Source organism: Tamandua tetradactyla, chromosome 11, assembly GCF_023851605.1.
Source record: "Tamandua tetradactyla isolate mTamTet1 chromosome 11, mTamTet1.pri, whole genome shotgun sequence".
NCBI lineage: Eukaryota > Metazoa > Chordata > Mammalia > Pilosa > Myrmecophagidae > Tamandua > Tamandua tetradactyla.
In genome coordinates, this window is record NC_135337.1 from 3,761,282 (window position 1) to 3,781,328 (window position 20,047).

Genomic DNA, 20,047 nt, shown 5'->3' on the forward strand with positions numbered 1-20,047 from the left:
TGGTGCAGGGTGAACAGGGATGTAAAATGCATAGTGCAATTCTATAACCTGTGCTAGCCTGAGAGGCTGTAGAAATCAGTTTGTCATATAAAAATACTTGAAAAGCATATTACATCTTTGAAGTGGTTTTCAAGAAAAATGCCAAGGCAGGGGTGTGTTGTAATCATACACAGGGGTGTGTTGTACTCATAATACACAGCAAAACTTGATATCATTCTAATTCCTCTCCCAAATGTCCCACATGGATGGCTATGCATGGCAGCTGCCTGCAAAGTCTCTTCTCCCATGCTCTAAAGCCTCCAAAACATCGTCCCAACCCAGCCTAGACCCATGATTTCCTAGCTATAATTTTTCTTCCATAAGGAGCTCTCTGCTCTACTTAGTGTCTCCTGGTCCATTCTCTCATCCATTACTTTCATCTACTGTATAACAGCCAGGAGTCAATTAGATAAGACAAAATTCTTCCTAATAGGCTGAAAGAGAAGAGAAGCCTCTCCTGGATTTCATATCCAAATGCCAGGAGCCTCTCAAGAAGATTTGGTTAATTAAATCACCCTTGTAGGCCTGCCCAATCAGCAGCCTCCACTGCACCAAGAACAGCTGATGGCTCCTTCCCTGGAGAGCGGCTATAAGCTGGGCAATTGGAGAAGGACAGTTGGATATGGCTGGTACCATAATTAACATTTCAACTAATGGTATGTTTGGAGAGGAGGGGGTGGCTTCTATCTTAGGCCAAAATTCAATTGAATTAAGTACCATTTTTCATTATGTCAAAGCCAGCACTGTAACCTTGACCACGTCACATCTCCAAGCCTTAGTTTTGTCATCTTTTGAATGGAGATGAAAAGAATAACAACCTTGTAGAAAAACACTTCAGAAGCACTAGCCACATTTAGTTAACATGAAGTTTCACTTCAGTGCCACTTCTGCCTATCTAAGATAACAACACCTTCTGTGTGTAATTAGTTTGCAAATCAAGTTCACATCCATTATTTATTGGATTCTCATAAGAACCCTTTAAGGTAGGTAAGACAGATATTATTACCTCCATGTTCCTGAGATCGAGAGAGGTTACATGTTTTATTCAAGGTCACACAACTATTAATGACAAAGCCAGTACCTGAACTTTCTCGTTCTCAGACCATAAGTCTAATATGTTCTCCTGCTACTTCTCACAGCTTGTGCTGCTTGGTCTCATCAAAGCCATTATGTATGGCAGATCTGCTGTAGATACCAAAATCATTGTCTTCCTGTTTGTTCCATTCTTCTTAGCTCTTCACTTTTCTTATGCTTCTCCTGTCCTAAATTTCTCTTTTGTTTCAGAAGTTTCTGCTCTGACTTTTATTAATGAAAGGCATGGTTGTGGAAGTTCCAAGTCTTCCCTTGGCATTGATCCTTGTTTCCTGAATTGCAGGGAAACACTCCATTGCAGTCACTACTCTCACTTCAGCTGGAAACATCGGGGAGGATGGAATATTGAGCTGCACTTTTGAACCTGACATCAAGCTTTCTGATATTGTGATAAAGTGGCTGAAGGAAGGTGTTATGGGTTTGGTCCATGAGTTCAAAGAAGGCAAAGATGACCTGTCAGACCAGGATGAAATGTTCAGGGGCCGGACAGCAGTGTTCAATGATCAAGTAATAGTTGGCAATGCCTCTCTGAGGCTGAAAAACGTGCAACTCAAAGATGCTGGCACCTACAAATGTTACATCATCACCTCTAAGGGAAAGGGGAATGCTAACCTGGAGTATAAAACTGGAGGTGAGTTTAACTTTTGGAGAGAGGAAAAGAAAGCACCAAAAGATATTTGAAGCCAAAGGGCAAGAAATGATGATGAAATATTCTGGTATATTCATGAGTGACCAATATCAGACAAAGATCCTCCCAGCTCTGCTAGCAGCCAGCCTCGCCATTCTATGGCCGAGACAGGCACCAAAGTATCTCACCACGATCCTAGGTCTTGAAATCTTTTGTTTTGGGCTCTAACATCTTACGATTTTTTAGGTCCATTCTCTGAAATAGTTTGCCAAAATAAATATAGTCTCTTTATTTTAATCCCTGGTATTTCTGATAAAAGAACTCTATAATCTGGCCTGGAACTTTTCTATGGGTCCTAGCCTAAGGACTGAAATCAGTTCCTCCAGGGACTCATGACAATGCGACCTATTTTAGGAGAAGTTTAAATAGAAGTCATCAAAATAATATTAATCCTCTCCCAGCAAAATATGCCCTTCCTTGCCAAACCAATTTAACACATATTTTCTGACTTTATGAGCAAGAGACTCATCTAGATACTGTGAGGAATACAAAGATGATTAAGGAAATAAAGATTATTGCTCCTTCTCTTACAGAGCTTATAGTGTAGCACTTATAGAATTGAGAGTCATGGTAGGGATAAGAAAATTACATAAATCCTGAAATAATTGGTAAAGTGTAACAAATGCTTTAAGAGAAATCTAAATAGAGTGATTTTGGAATTCAGAGGAAGAGAGAGAACATCCAGATGCATAGGGAGGGAAGAGATAAGAAAGGCCCCATGGAGAAGTTGGTATCTCAGAGGAGCTCAAAGGATAGGTAGAAAGTGTCCAGAACCCTCCTAGCCTAAGTTGGCCCATTCAGTCTTCTCTTGGACTCCTCATAACGTGTAGTGTAATGGGTAAAAGCACAGACCTGAACAAGTACAATAGCCTGGGCAAGGCAACCTCTCTGAATCCCAATTTCTTCATCTTAAAATGGGGATAAATAGGGTCATAAAAAAAGGGACATAGACGCCAACTGACAGAGCGTTTGATGGGAAAGCTGCAACAACTTGAGTAACAAAATCACATCATGTTGAATTATAATTCCAAGTACAAAATATACATGAGACCACAGTGATATGTGGGAGAAGAAACATCTTTACAGAATAACTTCAAACAATTTTTGTAGTTACCTCCCCTTCCAGGAGGGGGCGCTTAGTACCACCTACCCCCTACCCTGAGGTGAAGACTAACTTCCAAAGGAACCTGGCAATCATGACTACGGCCAGGTGATCAAGGCTAACATGACAGTTAACTTCAGTGAGAAGTCATGTTGATAGTCTGTCTCATGTGATGGGAAGGGTGCTTTGCCACTGTAGTTTTCCTCTCCAAAACCCATTACCCCAGTTTAATAATAAGAAAACAGACCAATTCAAATTGAGGGATAATTTACAAAACATCTGACCAGTATTCCTCAAAACTGTCAAAATCATGAAAAACAGAAAAACTGATAGTGTCGTAGATGAGAAGAGCCTAAGGAGACATGACGACTTGATGCAGTGCGGTATCCTGAATGGCATCCTGGAACAGAAAAAGACATCAGTGGAAAAACCCTGGTGCTTATATAACAATCATGTGCTAATGATGGTTTCTCCGTTTTGACAAAAGCACCGTGATTCTTTAAGACGTTGCCAGTAGGGAAATTTGGGCTAAGGAAAAATGGGAGTTCTCTGTACTCTCTCTGCCAGTTTTCTGTAAATCTACAATTATTTCAAAGAAAAAAAATTATTTAAAAAATAGGGATAATAATACATATCCCTAGGATTGTTGTGAGGACCAAATGATGCCTGGCAGGTATCCCTACATAGTACCTGGCACAGTATACTTTCCATAAATGGTGTTCCATTGTCATGTAGAGCTTGTGCCCTAACTGCTCCAAACCTCTTGTCTCCCCGTTAGATTATAGGCTCATTAAGGCTCATCTTCAAAAGAAGATGGTAAATAAATTAATAAATATACCTTATTTTGGCATAAGCATTCTACAGTCAAAAGTCCAGACCTTACTGTTTTCCTACAAGTGTCTCTCTGTCTAGATACAGGAGAAAATTAGTCTTAATTTCAAACTACAGGCCTCTTCCAAAGTGAAGAATTATCTCAGAAGAAAATAAATGCCTGTATTTATCCCTGGATGCAAGGACTGGGCATTCTCCACCCAAATGAATTCCTAATCCCAGTGATGATGAGGCTTGTGTGGTGGTTTGAAATGCTTTGTAACCCAGAAAAACATGTTCTCAAATATAACCCATTCCATGGGTGTGAACCCATTGAGAGTAGGGTCTTTTGATGGTTTACTTCCCTTAAGAAGGTATGGCCCACCTCAATCAAGGTAGCCTTAATCCTTTATAAGCAAAGTGAAATTCAGACACAGAAAAAAAAGCCACAGGAAGTAGGAAGCTGAAATCAACAAAACCTGTAAGAGAACAGAGAGGCCAAAAGAGCCTGCCATGTGCCTTGCCACGTGACAAGCTGGGGAACAGGAATCACGAGCAGCCAGTCCCAGAGTGCCATTGTCTTCGAGGAGAAATCCTCACCTTGATGATGCCTTGATTTGGACTTTCTTTTAGCCTCAAAATCGTAAGCTAATAAATTCCCATTGTTGAACCCAACCCATTTCATGGTATTTGCTTGAGCAGCCTAGAAAACTAAAACAGTTGCGTTTGGAATTTCTGTGGATGACAGGTGAATGCTGTTTATTTGTTCCTTTTCCCTCTCCCTCTCCAATCTAACTTTATCCTCCTGGCAAAAAAAGCATATAAAATCCTGAGGCTTCAACAGGTCCCTTAGAAAATATACAATGTCTGTCTGTGATAAAGCTTTTTTGTGATCACCAAAGATCCTCTTACTTTGGGAGAATGTTTGTTTTGACAATAATATATCTAGAACTTAGGTCCCTGGGTTTGTGATCTTACCCAAAGGGTTGTGATGTATGACAATATCATAAGCAAATCATTATTTGCATCTACTACACAATGGGTCATACACAGACAGTCCTCTGGGGAAGAGCTGAGTCACCTCAGTGGTGGAACTGTTTACTTTTAAGGCCAAACACTTCAAAGTTTGTATTGTCTTTATCTGTCTTACCTTGACAACTACCCTTTTTTTTCCTGACCTTTGGCTCTGTAGCTTTCAGCATCCCAGAGGTGAATGTGGACTATAATGCCAGTTCAGAGAGCTTGCGGTGTGAAGCTCCCCGATGGTTCCCCCAACCCACAGTGGTCTGGGCATCCCAAGTTGACCAGGGAGCCAACTTCTCAGAAGTCTCCAACACCAGTTTTGAGCTGAACTCTGAGAATGTGACCATGAAGGTGGTATCTGTGCTCTACAATGTCACGATCAACAACACATACTCCTGTATGATTGAGAACGATATTGCCAAAGCCACAGGTGATATAAAAGTAACAGGTGGGTTCTGCCAGGCTTTTTGTGTGGGTTTATTGTAGCAGAGAATCAAATCTAAACTAAAATCCAATGTCTTTAACAGACATGTTATAAACCAGGGCACAAAAAACTATACAGTTCTCTCTCGGTGAGACATTGATCACAATTCCAGTTGGGATTGCATACCTAAGAGGAAGCCTAACATAAAACAATGTTTATAGCATATAGATCAAAGATGACAAGTAGACTTCATCTTGCATGCCTTCACATTGATTGGGCATTTTGTTGTGGAGAGGGCAGTATTTAGGAATTCTAATGCTTCATGTGACTCAGTAGGAAGGACTGCTTTAGTGGAATGAGTAGTGGAGAAGTGGTAATCATTTGACATCTCGATTATATTCAGTTGGTGGTCAGTGTCTCAAGACCCCCAAAACTGGATTAGTTTTAGCCTACCTTTGGGAAGTCTTTAAATCTGAAGATTAGAGGTCTTGGAGTATGATTTAATCTTATTTAGCTCTCACAGGGCAGGCTCATGAGCCCACTAATATCGGCCTAGGATTAATTTGAAAGCTCTAGATTTCACTGAATTCCCAGAGCCCAGAAGCTCAGTCTGGTCTCCTTGCAGTGCTTAAGTGCATATAAGGTCTAAGGTTGAGCTAATGCCAGGAAACTGTATGGACTGAATTAAGACTTTTAAGACCAACATCCTTCCTGGGGCTGTATTGGATTCACAGTGTAGTGGAAGGAGTACATCAGGACAACTGTTCTCTATTAGCAAGTCTAGTATGAGAGAAAGAGAATTCTTCCAACATCTTGACAGACAAACTGGTGACTGTATAGTTTTGTACTCTCTTAGTTGTATCCCTAACAGAAATCAATTCAAACCTAAGCTTAAAAGGGCACCAGAATGTCTCATACAACCAAATCAATGGCAGGGCAAGCAATTTGATTTTTGGATCAGCTGGAATCCATTGGGATTTTTTGCCTCTCACTTCTACTTTACTCTCTTTTGCTTCAGACTGGCTTTCTATGCTTCTTAGTCTATCTGGCAGAATGTGGTTACCAAGTGTTCCTAAGTGGTTACCAAGTGTTCCTAAGCTGCAAACATCTTTCACTCAAGAGACTAGCCAAGTTGAACTGTAATCTTTCAGTCGTCCCATTCTACATTCACAGGAAGGACAATAATTGGCTCAACTTGGGTCAGCTGCTTACACCGAGATCAATGAGGCAATACCTGATGGGAAGGAAAGGCATTTTCCAGAGAAGAGGTGAATGAGGGACTGCTATTTAAAACAATGGGTACTGACAGTATCTCAGTTCAAGTCTGAATGAAAACCTCCAAACTGCATAACTAATGCTTCTAATAGAAAGGGCAGTAACTGACTAAACCACAGACACCAAACACACCTTTTATTTAGTAAGCAGATTTTTTTTTCATATGTGATTATACATCAGAACAACTGGTTCAGGTATCAGTACTAAGTTAATTGCAAATTTTGGTAGCTTAACACACTCAAAATTAAGAAAACAGAATTCCTTCATGCCTTACAAAAAGTGTTACATACATGTTTTTAAAACATTGAATGAGGCCATGGGGTTTATTTACATCCTGTGTTCTCTGACTATACTGCTAATTTTGGTCATTCATTCAATAAGCATATAATCAGATACATATAGAGCACTCTTTTAAGTCCCATGAGATACTGAGATAAATAGCACAAGTATCATGAGAAGTTAATCACGCTATAGATTTGGTGCCTAGGGGAAAGAGTTGTTAATTATGACTGGAATGAATAAGCAGATAAGGTAGAATTCAAGCTGGGTTTTGAAGGAGGATGGTTTTGATAGAACAGGAAGCCAAGAAGTCAGGAGTCTATGGCAATAGTCCAGGGGAGAAATTATGAGGGTCTTAATCGGGCCAGAGGCAATGGAAAATAAGTGAAAAGAATTAAAACTTACTTGAAGAAAATAATCTACAAGCTTTGGTGATACAAATATGAGGACAAGAGAAGAACAAGTCAAAATCAGTCTAATACTTCTACCCAGGATGCTTAGGAGGTTTACATGAAAACACAGGAGAAGCAACATGTTTGGGGAAAAGATGAGGGTTTTAGAGATGTTGACTTTGATATACCCACCGGTAGATGTATCCAATGCTTAGCACATCACCTAGAATATTACCTAAGCCACATATAACCTTCTATGGGAAGGGAGCCCACCAATAAAACCCTTCTAATCTTTCTCCCTCTTGCACCCCTTCCCAGGGGAGGAGGAATTAGCCAGAGGAGGAATTAGTTTATCTGATTAGGGAGTTTAACAGAAGTTGAGCATAAGTTGCTCAGCTCCTTCTTTCCCTTTTCTCTCTAGCTGCACTTGGGACATACATTCTACTCTGCTCCTCCAAGCCATCAGCTTTTCAGGGGTAGAATCTGCCTTTGCAGGGTGTAGCCTGTCCCAATCTGATGCTACCTGTAACTGGTCAAGTTGGATGCAGCCCACTTGCCTGCATACAAAGCTTCATCTTTTATTATCAGAATTATCTGTATTATCAGATCTATCCATAGTAAAGTGATATTTTGGTCTTCTGGTTGCCTTTATCTTGCTGCTTTATGAGTTCAGAGCTCAGCTGGAGAAGATGGGTGTTGTTAGACTCTTTGAACCCCAACAATATATTATGTTTTTAGTTGAGATAGCCACTAGTAACTTTAAATTCAGATGTTCTCAGGAAAGAGTTCAGATTAATGAGGTAGATTTGGAAGTAATCAGCATGGAAATAATACTTATAGACTTGAGTGTGGCTACTGTTGTTTTTATAGCTAATACTTGAGTACTTATGTGTCAGGCACTGTCCTAGGCACTTTACATGTATTAACTCATTAATCCTCATAAGAACCCTATGAAGTGGGTTATTAACTCTATTTTATGGATAAAACCGAGGCACATATAGATTAACTTGCCTAGAGCCACACAGTAGTAAATGCTGGAATTGAACTCAATGAAATTATCTAGGAAGAAAATAAAGCAAAAGAAGAGTGAGTGATTTCATTTCTCTTCACTTCCACTTTTCTATACTTTAAAATGAGAACAATATTTTCTTATCACTTTCTAGTGCTGTACTGAAAGCTGAAGACATAGAACGTGTAAAGGTCCCTGCCTGGAGGAAAAATATGTCTGAACCCAAGGACTGGCTATGGCTGTTTGTTTAACCTATTTTTTGGTAAACAATAATAATGTTATTGATATAGCTTTTCATTTGGCTCAGTGCTCTGGAGTGGCTCACAGAATGAAACTTCTTTTGAAGAAAGGGAAAGCTCTGCTTTTAAACTAGTTACAAGAAAGTACAGAATGAGGTAACAAATTGCCTGTATTAGGAACAACTTATTCTGTTTTTCAGGTACTTTTTTTTTTTTTTTTTTACCTTTTTTGCTAACCAGCCATGTGAAGAAGAATCCAGCTTCTCCTCCATAACTCAACGTTTTTTCTCTCCCTTTTCAGACTCTGAGATCAAAAGGCGGAGTCATTTACAGCTGCTGAACTCAGAGGCTTCCCTGTGTGTCTCCTCTTTCTGTACCATCATTTGGATACTTCTGCCTCTCTCCCCTTATTTGATGCTAAAATAATGTGTCTGGGCCACACAGAAATATGCAAAGTCATTGGTATGACAGGTGAGAAGAATCACAAATGGTTTGGGAGACAAGTTTTTTGTGCGTTTGTGCTCCTAACAAGAGTCAAGTAGCCCCCAGCATCAGCCTCAGAGAGAAACATTTAATAATGCCAGGACATCGGGAACTCTTTCCATTGATATTGTGAAAGGTAATAATTTGTTAGCTTAACAAAGAGCATATACTTCATTGACAGACTTATAGGAAAAACATCTCTATATCATGCAAATATTTGTATAAATTCAACCACCTTTTCACTTAGAGTCAGCAATTAAGGCAAAAAAATAATAATCTTTTTTTGAAAAAGAACTGTTAATCCCTGACTAGTTACTTTGGATTTCACTGTTATTTATGAAGCACTGTGACATGCACATAATCACTCGTACAAGTGATCTGCCCCAACAAGGCCCCTATTGACAGATTTGGCAGATGACTCACAAACTAGCCCCCTTCTACCAAGACTTTCATTCTCATTTTAGTCTTCTGGCTCCAGTTATTGGCAGGACATTGCCTTCTGAATATTCTTTGGCATATGAAATTTGTGAACATGGAGCTCATGAGATTTGAGTCAACATCTCCCACATTATTCAATGGCATCCCCACCAAGCCTCCAGGCTCACAACATTTGATATACTTTTGTCTCCCTCTGTCTTTCATGTCAATCTGTTATAAAGCTCTGAATTTTTTCCTCTGTGTTCTCTCTCAGATTGACCCTAATCCAGCCTTCATCATCTCACATGGAGACTGGCTTTAGAACCTTGTACTTGGACTCCTCCTTCTCTCTGAGAGGAAATAAGGTGCCAGAATAAAATTTTTCAAATACTGTTTTCATCACAACACTCCTTTGCTCCGGAACCTAAAGTGGTTCCCTCGGTACTATTATAACAAAGTTAAAGTCTTCAGCTATGCAGTCACAGCCCTCTTCCTGAACTTCCTTTTTCCCACAACTACTACCTCTTTCTCTACTGCTCTCTGGCCTTGCTTGCCCTCTCACAGCCTCTGCCTGGAAGTCTTCTCTACTGCAAGATCATTTCATATCTACCACTTCCTTCATCCATTTCAATGAAGTACTTCCTAGCATCTAGCACCCTTTCTTGATGGTCTTTTTTTTTTCATATCTCCTTGGCATGCATGTGTAATTTATATATTATGTACTATAGTCACCTAATTTCTGTGCCTAGATTAAGTTCTTGAGAGTGGAAGAGCTGCTCATCTGTGACTACTCACTCTTCCTCCTGTTCTACAAACTCTTACTGCAGTACAATGTATAAAATAGGTTCTTTGAGAAGGCCAAGGAAATCTGACAGCTCCCATCATTTCCAATACTTCATTGTTGACAATCTACAGATTTCTCTGAAGAATTTCCCTTGGGGATCTCACTAGTAGAAGAAAGGACACTTTCTTTTTTCCTTAGTACCCTACAACACTGTAAATGAGGCTTTAATAACCTACAACTAGATAATCTGACCTACATAATATAGCTTATTTATCTTTGTCATGTAATTTGCAGGCTTTTTTTCCTAAAGCCATGACACATATGTAACAGATGATGCTCACAGGCAGTACACAGTGGGTTACATGCTGTTACCAAGCTGCAACTCCACCTCTTTCTCCCTAGAGATCACATGGGGATAACTTTAAATCAAGTCATTTGTTTTAAAGTAAATGAACAGACACACCTCATAAGTGAGCATGACATTTTAGGTATCACACTCCCTTTTGAGAAATGAAGCAGAAATCATTTTTCCACTTCTACCCAGGAGCAACCTCAAGCACATCTATATGTCTGCACTTCCAGACCCAAGGTGTGGGGCAGAGATAAGTGTTTCTTCTCATGACTTCCCAGAGTTCATCTCTCAGTTCCTGTTTGCTCTCTGAGGGCCTGTCCTTTCCCTGAGACTGTCACTAGGATGACAGTGAGTGGAGATTCAAGCCATCTCTTCTACCCTAGCAACCCATAAGACCATGTGGCCTCAACAGAACATAAAAATGCAGAAAAATAGGCCCCATTTTTGAACAGAAGATACACTCATATAGTGGCAGGGAGACTCAGTTCTCAATAATGCTTGCTGAATGGATATGATGGCATTTTATTGTTGTTATTTTTCAGAATCCCAGGAATCTGCAGAATTTCACCACAAGATATGACCTAGTTTTGCATTTCTGTGGAGAAATGAATTCATATCTAGAACTCTGGAGTGAACAAATAAGATCAAGCAAAAATAAGCCAAGACTCTCAGAAGACTCCAATATGAACAAGATAAATTTTCAAAGACATATTAAAATTTGAGAAAATAATTCCTCTGAACTAGAGAAATGCATTAAGACTGCTATGTAAAATGCATGTTGAAGACAAGTATGTCCCCATATCTCAGGGAACTCCCCTTACCTATAAACTCCTGGGGAGTGAGAGGATAGAATATTGCATCTCCCTTATCTCAGAATCCTTAGTTTTATGTGCTGTAATGTTGCTCTTAGTAAGTTCCTAGAAAAATTTCCATTGCACTATAAATACACCTTATATTCTACAAATTTAACTGCAGAGAATTCCATAAGAAGCTGCTAATCACTTGTCTCTTCACAATTCAGAGGTGTCTGCATTTTGAGGGTCAAATGAGTTATTTTACGATGATATTTCCAAAAGTGCCTTGGCTTCTCCTCCCAACTAACAAATGCCAAAGAAATGTGAAAAACAATCATAATTTTAATGTAAAAGTAGTTGGGTCACACTAATCTTCTAAATAACCCAAGTACATTCTTTTTAAAATAAATGCTATTTTATTTCTCAGTTGATTTCACTCTTAAATGGTCCAGGGAAGGACCTCTCACCCTTACTATATGGGACAGTATGTCATCCCAAGATTTCAGAGGCTTCTACTTTCTATTCTGCAAGGACAGCTATGACCTCAGCCTTCAACAGCATCTATCTAGAGCAGCAGGACTCAAGGGGGGATGACTTTGCCCCCCAGGGGACATTTGGTAATGTCTGGAGACAGTTTTGGTTGTCACAGCTTGGGGTGTAGTATGCCACTGGCATCTAATGGATAGAGCCCAAGGATGCTGCTCGACACTCTACAATACAAAGGACATTCCCCATAACGAAGTAGCATCCAGCCCAAAATATCAATAGCGCCGAGGTTAAGAAACTCTGATTTAGAGTAGAAAAGGATGTAGAAAAGAGGGGAGCAAACAAATTTGTTAGCTTCCTAACAGTGAGCATTAGCCTCTGTCTCTTTGCTACCTCAGCACAAAGAATCAGAACTCTGATGTTAAGCAGCCAACATAACATTTTGCAGTGAACAGTGTGGACAAGGCCTGTGGGGAACCCTTGATGGGATTATCTATAGCTAGTTGAGCTTCTAAATTACTTTTACTTTATTTTACCCTACCAACCAACCAAGCATGTTCCATCACAAATGTCCTCAAGTTGAATCTAGGTCTCAGAACCCTGACTAACCAAAATTTAAATTAAGACAACAAAGATGTACCTTCCTTGAAACATAGAGACTTCTAAAAGCAGGGGCATGAATCATTTGAAACAAAACCCTGAGGAGTGAAGCTTTGCTAGAAAAGAACAGTGTGTTTTCAGCCCCTTTCCTATACCACTTTCTTCACACGTTGCCACTGTCTCCTTGGCACTTTGTACCCACCATGACTGTTTTACATTTTGTTATAGAAAACTTGATGTCAGCATTATGACCATTCAAGAGAATGATTAAATATACATTTCCCACACGGCTGTCTGCCTGATTTGTCACAGAAAGTGAGTGAAAGGGAAGAAGAGTAAAAAGTCATAGACCATGTTCTAAAGAGGACCACCAGGCACATAACAGGTGTTCAATAAACGCGTGCTGGATGAATGGATAAACGGATGGAGGAAATGTGTGGACTGGGCGGCTGGGTCCAGTTTCTTAAGGGACTTTCCTCAGCTTGTCCAAGCCTGGCATGCCTGGTAGGACACTGGTGGCTGTACTAGTCTGGTTCTACCTGGGAAAACAGTGCCGGCAGCAGGCGGGAGGAGGATCAATGTGGGAAAATAAATACAGGTTGACAAACTGATCACTCTATGTAAAAAAATCCAACTTTTGCTACTGAGGAATTATGAAATTCTCAAATATTAGTGCTAGAAAAACCTAAAAAATAATCTCTTTTAGTCCTTTCATTTTTCAGAATGAAGACCCAGGGGCCCAGGGTAAAGTGTGGGTCGTTACCTATCCTTAGATTATATAGCATGCCACAGATAACACGGGTGTTGATGGAGGGATGAAATCTACTGAAAATTTAATTAACAGAAGAGAAATTCTCAGGAGCTTTCAGAACAACTCTGCACTACTGCATTCCCATCTTGGTTTCAGAAGACCTTTTGCAAAAAGAGACCAATGTTGAACTAAACTGAGAAAACAAACTGTGAAAGCATAAATACTCCCAACCCAGATTCTTTCACTTTGTCCATGAGCGCACAAAGGCTGCATGGGACAAGACGTGCCCATATCGGCTCAACTGCAAGGGCCAGAGCAATGTGGGTTACACCACAAACATTGGGGGAAGCCCAAACCTACATGACAAAGGCTAAAACATTGTAGAAGTATTAACACATCTGAGGGTACAAACATATCAAACTTCAAAGTGAAGTGTGGATTATCAGCTACTCCTAGGTATGAATACTTGTTTTAAGTGCACAGTAACCTCAGTCTGTTCATTGTTAGTTGAGGAAGCAGGACAAGGGGTCCTTACTGAGTAATAAGGCTTCTGTCCTATAGAATAGGTTGTGTGCTTTGGGTCTATTGATAAAACTTGTAAATCCCAGTCTCCTTTCAGCTGGTGAAGTTTCCATACATCCAACTGTGTGCTCCCATACAGACTGTCTTAGTATGTGCCTGAGCTGCTTGCTCCTTCCAGCCTCGGCTTATTTCCTCTTTCACATAGGCCATTCCCCTTACTCCCTCCCAGGATTTTCAATATGGGCCAACAGTGAAAATTAAGTCAGAGAAACGGGCTACTCTTCCTGTCTTTCTTTAAATTCTACTCACCCTTGAGGCCCAGCAAAAATTCTGCTTTCCCCATGAAGCGGTCTCCAAGTGGTACAAACTACCATTAGCTTATTCTCTTCTTTAGTCTGTACATGCAATTCAACACAAAATAATACTGTTTTGTATGCTTTTTTCCCCTATTACTGTGCACTCGGACTCCCCTGAAGATAATTACAAAATAAGGATGGGGACCCAAGCAGCTCTTTGAAGTTTGCTCTGTGTAATAGTTGGTCAAGTAGATACTTCCCAGGAAACCTTGTTTACTAAAAGGTATCTGCTAGGCCAAAGCGGTTAAGTCACAGCCTGGAAGGGGGATCTGTAGTTATCATCCTTCTAACAATCACTCTAGGAGCCCCTGTATACTAGAAGGCATGGTTCCCCTAAATCATGGTATGCCTGACTCTTATCAAAGTCATAGCTTTGAATTTCAGAATTATATTTTCAGTCCAAATCTAATTAATTGCCTGGCCTAAGAAGTATTCTTAGCATTTTAAATTATAAGGCTTCTTACCCAAAACTCTAAACATTATTTTAAATAAGAACTTTATGGACACCTTGGTCCTATATCCCTTCCTTAGAACAAGCCAAATTTATGCCTAGTTAATCTAGTCTGTGATCTATTGAAAGGAAAAGGACCATTTCCTCTCTCCCTTGTCTTCTACATTTGCAGTTACCAAACTCTATTTATAACCATTCATGAATCATTACAGGGAAAATTATTTAGGTTTTAACAGGTAAAATTCTAGGACCTTATGGTACTTAATATGACCTTGATAAGATGGGTCAGTAGTCATATAAGATTCACGGGGTAGGTCCAGATCTAATACCTGGGAGAGGTAAGACTGGAAGTGTGACAAGGTTATGATATAAAGATAGTTTATGCCAGAACATTTCTATTGCAAGGCAATAAGTGCCCAAGAGAGGTCAAGACACAGCCTACTAAATGGGGCTCTATGAAAAAAATGACATTTATCTTCAGTTCCTCTCATTTTCCCTTTTAATCTTCTTCCATATAATCCAATCAATTTTTCTCTAGATTCTGAATACTCTCAACCGCTCCACCATTCTTTTCATCAAAACTCCCTCCCCCCATAAAAAACCTCCCTTGTATCTAACTACAAGAGAAAAGGTAGTTTATTGCCTATGTTTTTCCATCAGCTTAATACATTGCCTTCCCATGGAGGCAAACCCTTACTTCATGGAAATAAAGCTATAGGAGTAGAGCATCAGGTAACACAAAAATATCAAGCTAGTCAGAGATACCATGTAGACTAGTGATTCTCAGCAAGCGGGTAGAGAGTACTTTTTTAATAATACAGCCACCACTACTTCTATCCCCACTAATTGCTGGGATTAAGAATTACTCAGTAACATAAGACACGTTCGAAGAGAGATGTTACCTCCATAAATATGTAACTATTATGAGACTTGAGGTGCACTGATACAAATACCTACTTTTATAGAAAGAAACTGAGTATCTCTGATGTGTCAAACATCATTTGCTTTGTTCAATCCAATCCTGTAAGGTGGGTATCACTGTGACCCCAGCACCGCTACCATCACCATTTCAGAGGAGAAAACAGGTCCTGGGAGGGCCTCACAGTCAGGATCACATAGCCAACAGGTTGGACCAGAAGCCACAATCCAAATCTATCATCACAACCCACACTATTTCTGAAAGGCATGTAGGAAAGTACTATACAATCTTTAAAACATTATGTAAATATTGGCTATTACATTATTTGTATTAAAGTATGATTCATTAGGCGCTTTCAGCTTCATTGCTCACGACGATCTTCAGCTGCTTGTGAGGCTTCCTGGAGAGGGCTGTTACGCTTCCTCAGCATTTTCCACCCCAACCCTTCCCTGACTCACAAAGGAGTCGGCAGTAAAACTGTAAGCCTCCTCCTAAGTTGCTCCATAGTTACCATCTAGTTTTCCCAGCAGTTCCTGTCTCCAAGACTTCAGAAGATGTTTGCAATCTACTGAGGTGGGTATCTTTGCCAAATGCTCCAGAAAGCCTCCTGAGACCGGCTTATATGTTCCTTGCTGTTCAACCCCAAGGATACCTGGAAAAAAACAGATTCAATTATTGTAAAATCCTCCTTGAATCCACTGATGTGAGGAATGGGTCATATATGGTCTCATCCACTCTGCCATGCCCAACCATATTGTCTTTATGTTGTCAGATGTATCAACGTTTCCATTTTTATTTCTTCCTTCAGTATTCATGTTTACTTATGTTTGTACATGCCTTCTGCAGTCCTAGATTATATATATAAAACCCATCATTATATTTTAATACTTCCATGCTTCTTTTTAAACATTTAAATCTTTATTCTATCTGAAATTAATTTTTGGTATATTTTGTGAGGTAAGGATGTTAACTATTGCCTTTTCAAGTGATTCCTCAATACTACTTTTTAGTAAACTAATCCCTACCCCACTGATTTTTAAAAAAATATTTTATGTTATTTTATATACTTAGTTCTTATTTATACTTATGCTCTTATATATACTTAGTCTGTTTCTAAACTTCTGGTAACCTTTGAGACCTATAATTTTAGCCAGCATATACAGGAAAGGACAAAATAGCTATATGCAAATATAGTCACTCAGCTATTCCCTAGAAATGGGTAATAAAGGGACTAAAATAATGGATAAACTAGAAATTAATAGTGAATGATTAGACAGGAGTTATTAGTTCAATAAGTAACTTGTATGAACTTGCCCTGGTATAAATTAGGGTATTGCCATTCTCTTTTAATGTAATGGGCAAAAAGTAAACACAGGTGGACATAATCTGGGTAAGGATCTACACAAGTGGGGATAAATGCTTAGTTCAGTTTAATTCCTCACCCTACCTACTTACCCACTTTCAGGGTACACTTGAGCATGCTCTGAATGGAGCTACTGCCCTGGGACAAACTTACATTGGGGGCCCCTGTCTCAACATTACCCATCTCATTTGGTTATTGTGACAATTAAATGAGATAATCCATTAAAAGCAGTTGTTACATTACTGGACATATTTGACAAAACTAAAATAATTAGTTATTATTAAGTGCATATGTTGAGCAGGGAAAGTGAATATCAAGGCTTCCATAACAATAAAGAGATGAACAATTTTGCTTTTTCCATCTATTTGACCAAGAATAGATTTTTAATGTTTGAACAGTTGGGACACAATAGAAAACTCTGTCCAAACAGCTACTGATTCAAACAAGGTCAAAGTACACTTGAAGACTGAAGCACAACGGCTCAGCAGGTGGATGCTGTTAAGGGAACTGAATTGGCTAATGGTGTCCCTAAACCACAGGTTACTATTTTAAAACTTACAAAGGACCATAGAGCATGAAAAGATGAGAAATAAAACCAGTGTGGGTCTAATCTTCAAAGAAGAACAAGTGAGTGATAAGGGGAGTTTGGCTCCAGGTACCTAAATTGCTAAATACAAGGGCTGTCTCGATAGAAACTGTTTTTTCTTTCTGTTCTAGTTTGCTAGCTGCCGGAGTGCAATATACCAGAAACAGAACGGCTTTTAAAAAGGGGAATTTAATAAGTTGCTAGTTTACAGTTCTAAGGCCAAGAAAATGTCGCAATTAAAACAAGTCTATAGAAATGTCCAATCAAAGGCATCCATCCAGGGAAAGATACCTTGGTTCAAGAAGGCCGATGAAGTTCAGGGTTTCTCTCTCAAGTGAGAAGGCACAAGGTGAACAAGTCAGGGTTCCTCTCTCAGCTGGAACGGCACATGGTGAACACGGCATCATCAGCTAGCTTCCTCTCCTGGCTTCTGGTTTCATGAAGCTCCCCGGGAGGCATTTTCCTTCTTCATCTCCAAAGGTCGCTGGCTCGTGGACTCTTTGCTTCATGGCGCTGCAGCATTCTCTGCTCTCTCTGAATCTCTTATTCTCCAAAATGTTTCCTCTTTTATAGGACTCCAGAAACTTACCAAGACCCACCCAAATGGGTGGAGACATGCTGTCACCTAATCCAGCTTAACAATTACTCTTGATTAAATCACATCTCCAGGGAAATGATCTAATTACAGATTCAAACATACAGTATTGAATAGGGATTATTCTGCCTTTATGAAATGGGATTTTGATTAAAACATGACTTTTCTAGGGGACATACATCCTTTCAAACCAGCACACCTTCCTTCTCACTAAACTTTTTATGGTCCTTAGACACGTGTTAGTCAAAGTCATGCAAAAGGGGCACAGAAGACACACTTATCACTAGTACTATATAGTATAAACATAAAAGAGGGCTTATTTGGGGGAAAATTTGCAAGTAGATTTGAAAGAGTAGGCGATCTTCTAAACTTTCGTTAGAGTGGTACGCTTAGGTTGGGCATAGCTGCACTGGACTCATCAGGGCCAAGTGTTCCAGTAGGGGTGACCCCTTCCTGCAGGAATGCTCTACATATTTGTAGGAAAAGAAGAACAAACAAGTGTGACACTGTGGAAGCCCCCATTTGAGGAAATGGCATTGTTAGAAAAGGGGTGGGGTAAGCTCAGCAGCTGGTATTTGGTTGTTCTTCCAAGAAAAAAATCAGCTTCCAGAGCACTCCAGATGTGTTATCTGCCTTGTCAAGGATAAGGTATAATCAGGTGATCACCCATCAATCAGCTACTACAGGGAGGGGCAGGCAATCCTCACTATATATAAATGTCACTGGACTAATGGTCAATTGTAATGGCAGCACAAAAGATGACAAATTTTCTTTAAGAGCTCTCATAGGAGCGTGGCCACAATGCAGAGTGTGGGAAGAGGATTCTGTCTGATTAGCAATACGACCTGAGGTCTGATTTAAAAAAAAAAACAAATAAAAAAACAGGAAAGAGAGTCCTTTAACTTTGCCCTCTGGAGTTATACTGTCAGAAAGGACCTTGAAAGAGGATCTCTAAGTTCTTTTTCAGTTTGACAACCACCCACATCTCTAAATCCATTCATAGAATACAGCACCTGAGTTCACTAAATAATCAAGCCTTTCTCTTGAGCTTACCTCTCTGCATCAAGTACTCACTTGCTCTCAGGATGAATGGTTGTCCAGAATTCTATCATTAACAGTATTTGAAAACAGTAAAAACGTCTCATATATATATTATGGGACAGATGTAATTGACACGAAGGGAAGGGGGTCACTTAGACACAAGGATTGCATACATTTTTGGTAGTTATAAAAAACACTGATGATTCCCACATTTTCATCTCCAGTCTTTATCTCTCTCTTCAGATTCAGACATGTTTCCAACTACCTATCAGGCACCTCCATCCTTATTATTATTTGAATAAAGTTATCTTATTCAAAACATGTCCAAACAAATAATTTTTGTGAATTGTATTATCTACTCACATTATCCAAGCTAAAGCTTTGAGAGTCATCTTCTTTTCTTTTTTTTTTTTGGCATGTAAGTACCTGGTTTCTTTTATTATTATTATTATTTGCATTTTTTACTGTGAAAAATAACATACAAAAAAGCAAAAAATTTAAAGCACACTGGAACAATTAGTTGTAGAACAGATTTCAGAGTTTGGTATGGGTTACAATTCCCCAATTTTAGATTTTTACTTCTAGTTACTCCAAGACAGTAGAAGAAATATCATTATAATGATTCAGCAGTCATATTCATTTGTTAAATCCTATCATCTCTGTATTACTCCACCATCTCCTTTGGTCTTTCTCCCAATCTTTAGGGATATTTGGGCTATGCCCATTCTAACTTATTCATGTTGTAAAGGGCTGTCAATAGCATGGAATGGGGCATGGAACTAATTAATGTTTTGGAGGGGCTGGCCACTCTGGATTTCAGGACTTATCTGGCCTAAGAGCCCATCTGGAGGTTGTAGATTTCTGGAACGTAATCATAGTGCATGGAACTGTTGTAGAACCTCAGATAAACCCCTAGGTGTTCTTTAAGGTTAGCAGGAATGGCTTTGGTTAGGGGAGAGTCATCTTTGGCCCCTAACATTTCCTAATTAATTGGTCCTCAAATCTTATCAATCATATTGCAAAAATGCCTCCAGAATCTATTTACTCCTCTTCATGGTTATTGTTCCTTCCTTAATTCAAGTGTGCACTTTCATTCAAGTGAAAATTGCCCAAGGTTCTCAACTAGTATCCTGCCTCCAATTTCATTTTGATTTTTGATCCAAGAGTCACCCTTT

At 39.5% G+C, this 20,047-nt stretch overlaps 1 protein-coding gene and 1 long non-coding RNA gene across 2 annotated transcripts in view; one reads left to right on the top strand and one right to left on the bottom strand.

Moving 5' to 3' along the window:
* VTCN1 (V-set domain containing T cell activation inhibitor 1) overlaps positions 1-12,570 on the top strand; it is an 84,509-nt gene extending 71,939 nt beyond the window's left edge. The window contains exons 3-6 of the mRNA XM_077119764.1: positions 1,415-1,762; positions 4,924-5,202; positions 8,674-8,843; positions 10,951-12,570. Coding sequence (XP_076975879.1) covers positions 1,415-1,762; positions 4,924-5,202; positions 8,674-8,798 — 752 coding nt within the window. The 3' untranslated portion in view covers positions 8,799-8,843; positions 10,951-12,570. The remainder of the gene's footprint in view (positions 1-1,414; positions 1,763-4,923; positions 5,203-8,673; positions 8,844-10,950) is intronic.
* LOC143649794 (uncharacterized) overlaps positions 6,571-20,047 on the bottom strand; it is a 47,809-nt gene continuing 34,332 nt past the window's right edge. Inside the window, exon 3 of the long non-coding RNA XR_013159189.1 lies at positions 6,571-15,939. This is a non-coding gene — a long non-coding RNA (uncharacterized LOC143649794). The remainder of the gene's footprint in view (positions 15,940-20,047) is intronic.